Below are 14,628 nucleotides of genomic sequence, written 5' to 3' on the forward strand. Positions count from 1 at the left end.
ATACAGGTTTCAGATGCCCCAGTATAAATTACAGATATCATGGCTCAGTGACTTTGCCCTGGGGACTCTTACCTTTTACATAGTCTGCCACTTGTTGAATGTGGAAGGATCTAGCACAGCAACACACCGCCAAAACCACATATGGAGTCAGAACCCCCAGGTACAGAGTGGAGTTAACTGGAGTAGCAAGTGTCATTCTATTTCATATAACTTTGTGTTTTCATTACAAGGAATTTTAGCCACAGAACGTTATTCACAGAATGTGTCTGTGGCATGTTTTGCGCTGACTTACAAAAGCGAACACTGCATTGACCACGACGTAATTACACTTCTGCACAACTTCGTCCACGCCTGACATGTGGAGCCTGTCCTGGACTGGCTGTGAACCCTGCAAAACCATAGTACGATAAATTATCGTCATCGTGCCTCAGAAGGCTGTGTCACATTTGTCTATAACCACTGGACAGACCTAACTTAAAAATAGATGTGTTTTTACACTCTTGAAACTACTTATTTTCTTACTCTTTGTCACAGCCAGCCTAGTTTAAGCTGACGGTAAAAAGAGGTTTTGGAGGTTTTCCACCACAAGGTTATTTAAAGTTCTTTGAGCTGCCGCCAGACCTTCATTTAGCATTTTAATAAACTTCCTGGGCCAAGGAGTAATTTTCCTGTATCCTCTTTGTCCTCAGCATGAAGTAATAGTACAAAAGAGGGTCATCATTTTTAGGCCAGTCATCTGCATTAATTATAAAATTATCCTTATGAATAACCAGATATAAGTTCTGAGATAGAGAAAAGGGAAGCAGGCTTCTTTCTGTGGTTAACATTAAAAAGAGGTGGTCATAGACACATCAAGGATTTAAGAAAGTGCCAACAGAAATATTTTTCACAAAGATAGTTAGAAAGGACATTAAAAGAAAACTGCACACACAGTCCAAGTTACAGCGAGATAACTAGAATTAAATTGCCTAAACATTTGCTTACTTGTGGTGTCCTTATCTGGGGCCTCTCTAAAGGCAGAAGTACCAATAGACTCCCATGTTTACATGGTGATATGGAAATCAGCCTCCAAGACAGTTGTAAGGATCCCCAGAGAATTTTTTTGAACCTGCATCTCTGGGTGCGGTGTGATGTCACTTTTCAGTGTTTCTAGGCATTGTGCCAAAACTCAGTTTCAGGAAAATAATTGCAAAAATGTTTAAATAATTTGCATGAGGTTTGTGAAAGCAAAGGAAAAGCTGCCTGCTCCATTCCCAAAGGAGATTTCAAGACACAATCAATGTTAGGCCGCAAAAACACTGTTTAGACAGAATAATTATCAGCCCTTTCCCTTCTCTTTCATTATTAAACTGAGGCCTATTCCCTCTGAGGGTTTCACCTGGCATATGGAGAGACTGTCGTTGCTAAGTTCCCTTTATGGATGTTCAAATAGGCTAAGTAAATTCAGAGTTTACTAAATTGGCTCATTCATGGACATTATTTGACATGAAGTTGCTTCTATGTCATGATTAGCTTTTTTGTTCCTATTCATGTTATAATCAAGTATGACGGAATTATATAGGATGGTTTCAATCTACATGGAGAATTCTTGAAAATGTATCCCAATACTGAGTTCATTTCATTCATTGTTGACTCCTTAAAACTGAGCTCAAAGAACCCTAAGTGACAGATTAGCAAAACAACACACAGAAGGATGCAGTGGGTGGAATCGTATTAAGACAAAAAAGTGAAGTCATGTTTAAATTGTGTTACAGCTATCAATGCCTAAATTACAGTACAGTTATTTCTTTAGGGAACCACTTAGAGTATTGTTTGAATTGAATTGAAGCTATTTTTATGGAGATTCTTGAAATGACATTTTGTGATTTAAAGAGACATGGCTACTTTTCATATTGTAGTTTATTGATTTTGATAGGTCAGGAATGAATATATTGAACGTGTGGCACTGTGAGTGTGTACACAAACACAATTTTACTCTCTCCTCTTCCACCACACTGCCTATTCGAACCCACTCCGTGGAACTAATTTTTCTCCTGCTTTGTGGTTAGCATTGACAGATAGCTAGATAGCTAGATAGCTAGTTGTATATACATGCTTAGCTAACAAAATATCTTTTGGATACTTTTAATCTAAAGAGACTTATGTCACTAATTAATGCCTAGTTCCATGTAACAGTTAAAGCTTAAAAGATTAATTTGGGAGTTCCTGTCGTGGCACAGTGGAAACGAAGCTGACTAGCATCCATGAGGACACAGGTTCAATCCCTGGCCTCACTCACTGGGCTAAGGATCGGGTGTTGCTGTGAGCTGTGGTGTAGGCCCTAGCCTGGGAACCTAAATATGCCTTGGTTGTGGCCCTTAAAAAAAAAAAAAAAAAAAAAATACAAAGATAAAGAGATTAATTTGAAGTTAAGGCCTTTTCCTACTTTGGGCTTCCAGTGGGAAACAGGGAAGTTGACTTCTCTTTTGACTTTGCCTTCTTTTCCCCGGTACTTACTAACTGTGACCCAGAGCTGGGATGTGAGTCAGGGAGAAAATAAGAGGTGAGGAAACAGGCGAAGGTTTATTTAATTGGTACATTCCTGATTTGTTGATACCCTTCAGACTTGGCAAATGTTTAGGCCTGACTTTTTCTCTCATGGACACATCTATAAATTTCTTTTGAGACTCCTACAACATTGGGTATTTCTCACCTGGAAGGTCCTTTGAAAAACAGAAAATTTTCTCCGCAAGTTGGAGAAAAATTTCTGATGCTTTCATTAGCTCTCAAGTCTTCTAGCAGAAACCTTGTACCTGTCCTTCTGGAAAGAACCTTAGAAAACTGTGGCCTGTTTTGCTCATTCATAGTTTAGTCTGGGCCACAAAACACTGACTGATCAGTTATACCATAGCTGTTTCACTCTGCATCATGGTTAAAGGCAGCCTGAAGCTTGAGCCAGTACATATTGTCTCAGGCCTGTGTCAGACATGCAATCCCCATACTAGGGAACACATAGGATACTTTCTTGGTGGTCCCCAAAGAGGTCCTCTAACGTTTGAGGTGAAGAAGAAGTATCTCCCAACGTACCTAGTTTTTAGAGCAGTAGGCTCTCAGCACAATGCTCTCCAAAGACATCCTCTCTCTTGATCTCTCTAACTCCCTTTTCTTTAGGATACAGTTGGGTAGTTTTTGCTTACTCTTTTGGAAGTCCTGCTTAGAGGACTTCAAAACTCACTTTGGAATGTTTCTGTCACTGGAATCCAAGACTACTCTGAATGACTATACAGTTTGTGTCCTACATGAAGATATCGGGCTAAGGGGATAAATAAATGATGAATTTTAGCCCTTGCTCCTTTAGCAACACAGGGTGACAGAAGGAGCACTTTGCTGCGATTCACCTACCCAGTGGGGTTTCTTTTTTTGCTAATTTTCACAAAGGCACCTATTCCCTTGAGCCCTGGTTGAAACTGAGATGAGGTCCATTTAAAATCCCATTTCATTTAGATGAGTTACAGGATTAGCATTTTCTTTATATAAAAACTATCAACAGATATTGATGACACCTGTGACAACTATTCAACAGCATGTCAAAAAATTTCTAGGAGGGCAAAGGATACCCACTGTCATCCTACCACTTTTTATTAGAACAAAATATCATATTTTTAGAGTTTTTTTTCCAACAAGAGTTCCAAGATATTTCAATGAGGAAAAAAAAGTTTTTTCAATAAAAGGTGCTTAGATAACTAGATATCCACATGCAAAGAAAAATAACCCTTATCTCACATCATGTACAAAAATTAACTCAAAATGGGGTATAAACCTAAATTTAAGAGCAAAAACTAGAAAACTCATAGAAAAAACATCAGAGCAAATCTTTGAGATGTTGGATTAGGTAACTGTTCCTTAGATATGACACCAAAAGCACAAGCCACCAAAGGAAAAAAAAAAAAAAAGATCAAATGGACTTAATTAAACTTAAAAGTTTTGGCTTCAAAGGACATGAACAGGGTAGTAAAAAAACAATCCACAGAGGAGTTCCCATCATGGCTCAGGAACCATGACTAGGAACCATGAAGTTGTGGGTTTGATCCCTGGCCTTGCTCAGTGGGTTAAGGATCCGGTGTTGCTGTGAGCTGTGGTGTAGGTTGCAGACGTGGCTCGGATCCCATTGTTGTGGCTCTGGTGTAGGCCAGCAGCTACAGCTCTGATTGGATCCCTAGCCTGGGAACCTCCATATGCTGAGGGAGCGACCCAAGAAATGGCAAATAGACCAAAAAAAAAAAAAAATTCCACAGAATGGGAGAAAATGTTAGTGGATTATAAATCTGTTAAGAATACATAAAGAACTAACAATAAAAAAAGAAAAACAAATAACCTAAACATGGACAGAAGATTTGAATAGATATTTCTCCAAGGAAGGCATTCAAATGACCAATAAACACATGGAAAGGTGCTCAACATCACTAGCCATCAAGAAATGTAATCAAAACTATAATGAGGTACCACTTCACACTCATTAGAATAGCTAAAATAATAATAATAATAATAATAAAAAAAACAGATAACAAGGGTTGTGAGGATGTGGAAAAACTGGAACTCTTATACACTGCTGGTGGAAATATAAAATGTACAGCCTCTTGGGAGAATAGATTGACAGTTCTTTACAAAGTCAAAGTTAACTACCTGGTCCAGAAATTTCACTTTGAGGTAAAAATACAGGAGTTGAAAACATATGTCCACACAAAAACTTGTACATGAATGTTCACAACAGCATTACTAATAATAGCCCCAAACTGGGAAAAAAAACAAATAATCATCACATAATGAGTGGATAAACAAATGTGGCATATCCATACAATGGAGTATTATTCAGCAATAGAAAGGAATGAAGCATTGATTCATGCTACAAGATGGAAGAATCTTGAAAACATTTTGCCAAGTCAGAAAAGTCAGACATCAGAAATCACATACAATGTAAGTGCATTTATATGACATGCCCAGAATAGACAAATCCACAGAGAAAGAAAGTAGAGTAGAAGCTGCCTAGGGCAATTTTATTTTTGGATAGTTCATTGCTAATGTACAAAAAAAAAAAAAAACGACAAAAAAAAAAAAAAAGGATTTTTTTACATTGACCTTGTATCCTGCAACTTTGTTGAACTTTTTTTGTTTATTAGTCTTTTAGTGGATTCTGTTGGATTTTCTGTGTATAAGAACATTTCATCTGCAGTAGAGATAGTTGTACTTTCTCCTTTTCAATCTGGATGTCTTTTATTTCTTTTGCTTGCCTGACTTCACTGGCTAGAACCTCCAGTATTACACTGAATAGAAGAGGTAAAAGCAAGCATCCTGTCTTTGTTCCTGATCACTGGGGAAAGTGTTCAGTCTTTCACCATAAAGAATGATTTTGCTATGGATTTTTTGTAGATATTCTTTTGTCAGGTTGAGGAAATTTTCTTCTATTCCAAGTTTGTTAATAATTTTAAAAAATCATGAATGTATAAAGATTTTTGTCAAATGCTTTTCTATGTATATTGAGTTGAATATGTGGTTATTGTTCTTTATTCTATTAATACGATGTGTTACGCTGAAGGATTTTCACATGTTAAACCAACCTTGTATTCCTAGGGTAAATTCCACTTGGTTATGGTGTATAGTCATTTTTTACATATTGCTGTATTTGGTTTGCTACTATTTTGTTGAGGTTTTGCATCTACATTTACAAGGCCTTTTATATTTTTAGACACTTTCTCTTAGTCAATTTGTCTGCTTACCTACCCACTATGCCTCACTGTGCAAAATTTTCCAGCTTTTATGCAACCAAACATCAATTTTTCCTCTATGGCTCCATAGTATTTTTTCCTTGCTGAGAAAGATCATTACTACTCCAAGACCATAAAATTTATTTATCTGTGTTCTTCTTTAATATGATCTTTTTTTTTATGTTTAGAGAGTTAATCAATTGGGAATCTACCTTTATATAAGCTGTAAGGTGAAGACCCAATGACCTGTTTTTTTTTTAATTCATTCAGTAATTCACCAATTTATTACAAAATTATTAAACACCTGAGAAGTGATATACACCATTTTCAGCATTGTAAATACAACTGTAAAAAAAAAAAAAAAAAGACAAGGTCATATGGTTTACATGGAGAAGAGATTCAACAAAAAAGTAAACGAGTAAACAAGATAATTTCAGACAGCTAGAAGTGCTATGAAGGAAATAAAACAGGACAATGTAAGGGAGAATAACAGAGCTTTGTTAGATATTATAGTCTGGGAAAGTGCCTCTAAGATGGTACATTAACATTTTAATGATGAAGATCTAGTCATTGGAAGAGCCAAGAAAAGAATGTTCTAGTCAGAGGGCCAAACACAGGCAAAGGCTCTGAAGCAAGCTTAATGTACTCAAGGAACAGAATGATACTCCTGTGGATAGAGTGAAGTGAGTGAGATGAAGAATATTACCATAGGAGGCAGAGAATTGGGTCAGGGCTAATTCATGCAGTGACTTTCAGGCCATGTTCAAGAAGGCAGTGAAAATTATTAAACAAGAAGCAGGAGTTCTCACTGTGGTGCCGCAGGTTGAGGATATGTTGTCCGTGCAGTAGTGTTGGTTCAATTCCTGGCCCAGTGCAATGGGTTAAGGATCATGCCTTGCTACAGCTGTGGCATAGGTGGCAGCTGCAGCTCAGATTGGATCCCTGGCCCAGGAATTTCCATGCCACGGGTGCAGCCATTTAAGAAAAAAATTAAATATTAAAAAAATGTTAAACAGGAGAACATCTGATCCAGCTTATATTTTTAAAGGGTCCCTTGACTACTGGGTGAAGAATGAATAGCAGTGGGGCAATTAAGTTGGAGATCAGTTAGTTAGAAGGGATGATGGTGGCTTGAACCTGGGAGGTACACATGTATATGGAGAGAATTAGAAGATTTGATTTACATTTTGAAGACAGTAATAACTGACATTTATTGAACATGTAATAGGTATCAGCTACTGTTCTAATCTCTTAACAACTCGTTAATCCCCACTGTTACCCTGTGAGTTAGACAATATCATTATCCTTTTTTTACATATGACAACTTGACTAAGTATAGGTGGGTTTTCCATGGTTATATAATTGAGCAATGGTGAAACCAGGATCTGAACCCAGATAGTTTGGTTCTAGGGCTCATGTTCTTAAGTATCCATTTTTACTCTCTCTTGAGCAGAACCCATTGATGTGCTGGTAGAGCGAATGTTGGAGGTTGAAGGAAAAGCAGAAATCAGAGATGACTTAGGTTTTCTGATTAAGCAACTTGGTGGACAGTGGTGTTATTTACTAAGATAAGAAGTATTAGGAAAGCTAAAACTTAGAGATCGATGTATATGTTTGGTGGTGGTGTGGGAGAGTGGTAGTAGAAAGAGAATTACCTGTTCTGGTTTAGAAATATTAAGTTTCATAACAAATAGGCAGTTTAATGCATGACCCTAGGATTTGGGAGTTAGGCAAGGGCTAGAGAAAGAAATTTCAGGCTCATCCATGGAGTTGGCATTTAAAGCCAGATTCCTGGATAAGGTAGATCTAAAAAATAAAACATTGAGGTCCATTTCAAGTTTTGGTGCACTTAGATGGAGAAATAGAAGCTAATAAATGAAACAAAAGGAACAGCCAGCAAAGTAGGGGGGAAAGCTAGTAGAGTGTGGTGTCTTGGAAGCCAAGAGGCAACTATTCCAAAATATGATTTATTGGATAGTCCATGCCTTTTCCTGTTGATCGGAAATGCCACTTTTACTGTTCCCATATTTACTCAGGTTTATCTCCAGACTCTTCCACTCTACTTGTCTATTCTGCCCTAATAACAAACAAGGTGCTGAATCAATCACTACCTTAAGCTGTAATTTTCAAAAAGTTTCTAGCTACTCTCATGTATTATTTTTTTCTGCATTTGCACTAAATGGTCATATTTCAAATTATCCCACTGGAATGTATTTGAATTTATACAATCATTTGGGGGAATATTGATATCTTCACAACAGTCAGTTCTTCTCACCAGGAAAAGTGTACACTCCTCTTCCATTCAGGTTTTTTCCTATATCCTCAGTAAAGATTTATAGTCTTCTTCCTGGAGGTTGAGCTTGCTTGCTCGTAAGTTTATTCCTAGATATTTTATGGTTCTGGTTGCTAACATATATCAGCTTCTTTTTATTGCACTCCTTAATTGATTATTGCTGGGTTTTATTAGAGTTCTTTGTTGTAGCCCACAGACACCAACACTAACCAACTTAAGCCAAAAGGGAACTGAGTGGAAGCAAATGGGGGAGTTTATTTGATTGAAGGAAGAGTGAAGGACTAGCCTCAGAATACACAGTTCTTTTTGTAATAATAAGACAAGCTACTTTAATTAGTAAATTTTATAAAACTAATAAATTTTAAATATAGTAAAGAGGTTTAAAATGGGAACATATCAATACCTTTATTGTATAAATAACTTAAAATTATAAAATATATGCACCCAAAAGATAAATGTACAAAAGGCAAAAACACTTTACAAAGTAGAAAAAAAACCCTAATAATTATATGAAAACTTATTCACTCTCATTAGCAGTAGTAGTAGAAGAAATGTCATGTAATAAGAGTACTGCTTTTTCATCTGTTAACAAATGTCTTTTATAAACTATTAATTCTGGCAAGGGTTAAGAAAAATTGTATTCTTATCCATTGCTGGTAAAATGTAAAATGCTACAAGAGGTGTTAAAAGGCTTAAAGATGTTCAGAATTATACTTTTATTGAATTAACAATTATACTTTCAGGGTTCTACCTTTTGAAAGCAATTCTAAATATAGAACATGTTTTATGTGCAGAGATGTTAGGTGCAGCTTTATTTATGAAATAGCAAAAAATAGAAACCAGCTCAAATGCAGGAAATGGTTAATGATATTATAGCACACGTCCTTTGTAGAAGATTAAATAAACTTTAAATGTGAGCTTTATAAAAGCTAAATAGTAACTAGAAGTGCTAATGTTAACATGTGAAAGGGAAAAAAACACCCAATTGTCTGGAAAGAATTACATTCTAGTGGTTATCTTTGTTTTCAAAACTAAGGTGATTTTTTCCCCTACTTCTCTGTAATTTTTCCAAATTTTCTATTGTGAGTATATTTTGCTTCTATAATATAATAAAAACATGAAAAAATTTCCAGCGGAGCCTGTGTCTACTTTGAGGTGATTGCTCTTTTAATTCCTATTTCCTAAAAGCAAGGAGCTCAGACATGAATTTCCCCATCTTTCCTGCTCCTTGTCTCTAAAGGTCGGTCTCTCTGAGCCATCTTGGATGTCTTTCCCTTTTCATGACTAACTTGTCTTCTCTGGAATCCTGTTCTGTCAGTTTTTTTCTCAGTCTCCAGTAGTTTCAATTTCTTCCTCTTTACTGGCTCCTTCCCCTCAAGCAACACTACACACAGGTCTTATCTTTTTTGAAACAATTATTTTCTTGGTCTGTTGATCTTCTTTTCTTTTCTTTTTGTCTTTTTAGGGCTGCACCTGCGGCATATGGAGGTTCCCAGGCTAGGGGTTGAATCGGAGCTGTGGCTGCTGGCCTAAACCACAGTTACAGTACTGCCAGATCTCAGATCCGAGCCACATCTGTGACCTACACCACAGCTCATGGCAACTCTGGATCCTCAACCCACTGAGCGACACCAGGGATGGAACCTGCAACCTCATGGTTCCTAGTCGGATTTGTTTCCATTGTGCCACGACGGGAACTCCTTGACCTGTTGCTTTTAATGCTCACAATTCCTTTTTTCCTTTTCAACATCACACTTCTTTCTTTCATTATAATTGTGTTTTTTTTAAATCTCCCTTCTATTCAAAATATACCAATTTTCTACTTTGTATATATTGATACAACAGAGCTAGAGTTACTCTTTTGTGCCTACATTTTCCCCAAAGTGCAATCCTAGCCCTGTGCTCCCTTCCTGGTTTGCTCTCTTCCTTTAGTCTTATTCTGTCCTGACTTTGTCTATTTCCTCCACGTACTAATTCCCTGCCCTGACCAAGATTTCAGCTTTGTATAACTCAAGGGGTGTCATGTATCTTCTAGTCTATGTGAATGCCACCCTCTGGAATTATGCAGTGACGGCCTGTGTGTCTGTATGCTGTGACTATGGTCCTGACCTCTCTCCTTAGTTGCTACCCAACATGTTAGACTGCACATCAGATATTTCCACTCAGATGTTCCATTATCACATCTAATGTGTGTGTGAAAATGACTGCCTCACCTGACCTTCCAGACTAGTGGCTTTTCCTCACCTTTCTGCCTCTATACAGAGAAACTCCATTCAACAAATCCTCAACTCCAGATCCTAAACCCCAGGATTGTATCTTCCTTCCTAATGCCTTATTATTCATTCCAACCAACATGTCAAGCAACTGAGTTCATTACAAACCTAAAAAGATTCTGGTCACAGTAGCCTGAGCTGGTCCTAGAGAAGATGCTCTACTGGGTATGAGGCAAGGGGATGGATATGAATTGTAGTGATGAAGAGAGTCAGAGGTCAGAACCAAGGCAGCAGTGTTGGGGGTCGGATCCAAAGTGAAAGGGACAGATGTACAAAAGCACTGAGGCAAGGAACTGTTGCTTAAGGCATCAGGAGCAAATGATAAGAACACAGAGTATAAGGCTCAGTGAAAACTCAGGCTGTGAGAGGGCTGCGGTCTGTCCCTGAAAGGTGCTTCTGATATGGCATGAGGATTCATCCAAATGATCCTTTTAAAAATGGTTCCCCTTTCCCACTGCCACTATCTTAATCCACTGCCTCAGTGCTTTCACATCTTATTGGATCTCCCTGCTTCTAATTCCACCCCTCCTCCCATAATAGATTAATCTTCTCTATTCTTTGCTTTGAGCATCTGTCTTAGTCTACTTGGGCTGCTATAACAACACCATAGCCTGGGTGGCTTGTGAACAACAGACATTTATTTCTTAAAGTTCTGGAAGCTGTGGAGTCCAAGATTAAGGAGCCTGCAGATTTGGTTCTGGGAAGAGCCTGCTTCCTGGTTCAGAGATAGCATCCAAATGTCATATCCTGGAGCAAATAAACCCAGAAGGAATAAGGCCTGCTGAGTAGATGAGGGTGGTCTGTTTGTTCACTTGAGGATTTACTTGAGATTTGAGAAACAGCAGCATAAGAAGCTCTACCAAGTCATTCTAGATGGGGATCTGACAGGGCAAATCAAGTAAATAACCAGAAGGTTTACTGAAAGACAAGCCAGTCAGAAGAACCTCTATCCCAGAGGATACTGGTGTGTGAGCAAAAGTGGAAGGGAGAAGGGTCAGGCATTCTAATGAGGGATTTCAGGTGCCACCACTGCTGTCTCAGTTGGCTTGTACAGTCACTGCAAGATACACAGTGACCTTCAACTGTAAGACCTTCAGCATCTAAGTTGGCATCTCCTTGTAAAGCAAGGGTCAAAAAAACAAAACAAACAAACAAACAAAAAAACTGGCTTTGGGCTTTTTGTGCTATTCTTTAGGCTATCCGCCCCACTCCCCAGCCCCTCCTCAAATAGCCCTTATCCACATGCTACAGGATGAATGCTCATGGAGGTCAGGATCCGAATCTTTTAAGGAATCATGAGGCATATGGAAGAAGCAGTATCATCACTGTCCAGATGATGCTTTGTTAGATGCTTCTCGTTCACCAGGTCCCTGCAGTGAAGCTGCCTGCCTTAGACATTCCTGGCCAAACTGTGGACTTGGATGGAAGCCAAGCAGCTGAGGGTGAGTCTAGGTAAGACTGAAGGTGATGTTGCTCAGGGGAAAACAGCTGGCTAATGATATTCAATCCATCTTGACTCTTTTACCTGGGTAATTTTCCATTTTTATTCAATTTCAATATCTGATATTTCAATATCTGGGATTGTTTTTGAGGTCTCAAATGATAGCTCAAAAGGTCAAGAATGCAATACCATGATGAGAAATGATGTTAGATGCATCACATGCACGATCTTATGCTTGTGAGAAAACTAGTATATATGTATTTATATCAGACAACTACGGACATTTCAAGTCACAAAACCTTAAAAATGACAACTTGAATTTTAAAAGATCATGAAAAGAAAAAAGATCCTTACAAGGACAATTAAAGTGACTAAAACACGACGGCGGTTCTTATTGAGAGAACAGATTGAAAAGATTAAGGTTCTTCAACATGCAACGGACTTGGACTGCAGCCTATAAATCAAGAAGCAATGGGAAGGCTAGTGAAAATACCACTTTGTCCATCAGATCCTATGGTGCAGCCGCTGAGAGTCACTTAAAGCTTGGCAAAGCTCTTTTTCAGGACACAGAAAGGTAAGTGAAATTTTACACATTAGGTAATACACAAGAACTGTGTTATTTCATGGATTATGCAGACAATAAATATGTACACTTGATGAGAGTTTATAAACACTGATCAACAATCCATAATGGGCAGGTTAGGGATGTGTGAAAAATACTCGTGGTATAGACATCTGAGGTCACGGAGAGGGCTCAATCTGACACTTTGGGTTGGGCAGATCAAACATATGACCTATATGGCATTTCCTTCACTATTTTGAGGCACTCCTTTGTAATTCTGACATTGCATCTATCTTTTTATTCTAAAACAGAAGGGTAATTAGGAACTGGTGTGCTGTTCTCTCTCTTTTTTTAATGTAAAATAGTTTAAAATATATATACTTCTTTACGCCATTATGATGAAATGGGAGAAAGTAGGGTCATCTGCCAAGTAACTGAAAAGTTGTACTTAAAGAGAATGTGAAAATTGCCTGGTGGGAGTTTGTTTAAAAATGTGGATTCCAAGGCCCGCCTCAGTAGTCTGAAGTGAGATCCAAAATCTATATTTTTTGAGCAGTTCACAGAGAAGTCTAATGTAGTTAGTCCCAAGACCATGGTTTGAGAAACAGTGAAGGAAGAGGATTTCCTTCAGCGTCGTTGCTAGCCTATACAGTGACTTGGTGGTTTAATCAAATGCTTGATTTCCATCTGCCAGAAATTAAGTATACAAACCTACAGAGCTGAACAGCACTACAGAGCTGTGCAGTGCGCAGCCTGCACACATGTATGCGGCCTTGTTTGCTTTCAAGCCTTCAGTTTAAAGCCTAAGTGTCCTTTATACACGGGAAGCACCAGAAAGCAAGCGCATCTGTCCCTGGCAGGAGGCCCTGGCAAGAGGCTTCTGATTCCCTCTTCACCCTTTTCATCATAATTGACTTCCGGCCAAAGCATGGACACGAGGAGAGACGCTTCAACAAAGCAAGGGGTAAGGGAACAGAGAGATAGCTTTAGCCTTTTAATGGAAAAAGAAGTAACATATACTGTAAACAGTAAAATTTATACTAATAGTTTTAAAATAAAATAGTAACCAGACTGCAGATTTGTTATGTATTTTCAAAAGTAACTCCAATAATAAACTTCAAGTGTGAGTCACAAAACAAATTGCCATGTTTACTTGACATTTTAGAGTATGTGGCATTTTAAGATTGTTTTCCATTTATAAAATAGCAACTTTCAGTACAATTTCAAATACCTTATATTCTAGGTTCTATACAAATAATTAGCAGTTCCCATTTCTAGATGCAACCATCTCTTCTTACAATGCAAGTTTCGCCATGATCTCATCCACTTTCTCCTGCCTCGTTTCCTTCTCCCACTCTTTGTGTTTTTCTCCTTTCTCTTTAGTGACACATTACAAGCCTTGTGGTAGTTTCCCAAAGCTGTTTCACCCACTTTTCTTTATCCCTGTAGTCGTCCCCTTAGCCATCTGCCATAATCCTATGCTTGGATTACTATGTTCAGCTCTTTTTGGTGACTCTGCCTCCAATTTCTTTTTATAGTTCTATTATGGATATCACAGACAAAACGGTTTCCTAAAATAATTTTTTTTTGTCTTTGTTTTTTTTTTTTTTGCCATTTCTTGGGCCGCTCTCTCGGCACATGTAGGTTCCCAGGCTAGGGGTCTAATCGGAGCTGTAGCCGCTGGCCTATGCCACAGCCACAGCAACACAGGATCCTTAACCCACTGAGCAAGGCCAGGGATTGCACTCACAACCTCATGGTTCCTAGTCGGATTCGTTAATCACTGAGCCACAACGGGAACTCCCTAAAATAATTTTCTGAGAATGTCTTTTCCTTGTTCAAGAATTAAGCAATCCAATCACTTGATCCCTATACCTCGCCTGTCCAGCTTTTCTGTTGCTGCTTCCTTCCTGTTGAATTCAGCACCATTCACCACGTAAGTGATTTTATCACTAGCTCAATTATCATTTTATCATTTGCTTGAACGTCCTCCCTAATAAGATACCTTAGGGCAAAGAGTTTTTCATATACATGTACTTCAATACACCCTTCAGTGGTGGTTGCCTAACTTGGCTTTGCTTCAGAGTTACTGGAAGAAATTTTAAGTGACACAGTACCGTTCACCAACCCTACCGATTCTAAATGGGTAGGTCCGGGTGGGGCCAGGGCTCAGAGATGGTTTAAAAGTTCTCTAGTCCACAGTCTTACTTAGTGCTGGATACAAAGCAAGTGTTAGGTAAATATGGAGAGAGAGAACGCACCGCATCCCTCGCCTTAAAATCTATGCAATGCTCCTCGCAGCTCTCAGGATAAACACC

At 38.3% G+C, this 14,628-nt stretch overlaps 1 protein-coding gene across 12 annotated transcripts in view; it reads right to left on the reverse strand.

Moving 5' to 3' along the window:
- Positions 1-14,628, reverse strand: part of LOC110259416 (uncharacterized) — a 171,559-nt gene that overhangs the window by 131,801 nt on the left and 25,130 nt on the right. For 7 of the 12 annotated variants that reach the window (XR_014838199.1, XR_002341795.2, XR_014838201.1 and 4 more), the window contains exon 3: positions 293-388. The exons of 4 other annotated variants lie outside the window; for them this stretch is intronic. Coding sequence is in view for 1 of the 8 variants with exons in the window: in XM_085013999.1 (XP_084870125.1) it covers positions 293-388 (96 nt within the window). In the remaining 7 variants the exon portion in view is untranslated. Of the gene's footprint in view, positions 1-72; positions 389-14,628 lie in introns of all 12 variants that reach the window. One more of the 12 variants, XR_014838200.1, reaches the window with a different exon arrangement.

Source organism: Sus scrofa, chromosome 2 (genome assembly GCF_054392235.1).
Source record: "Sus scrofa isolate SSC_HxYL_T2T_F1_AM1 chromosome 2, Sscrofa_HxYL_maternal_Yorkshire_Landrace_v2.0, whole genome shotgun sequence".
In the NCBI taxonomy this organism is placed as follows: domain Eukaryota; kingdom Metazoa; phylum Chordata; class Mammalia; order Artiodactyla; family Suidae; genus Sus; species Sus scrofa.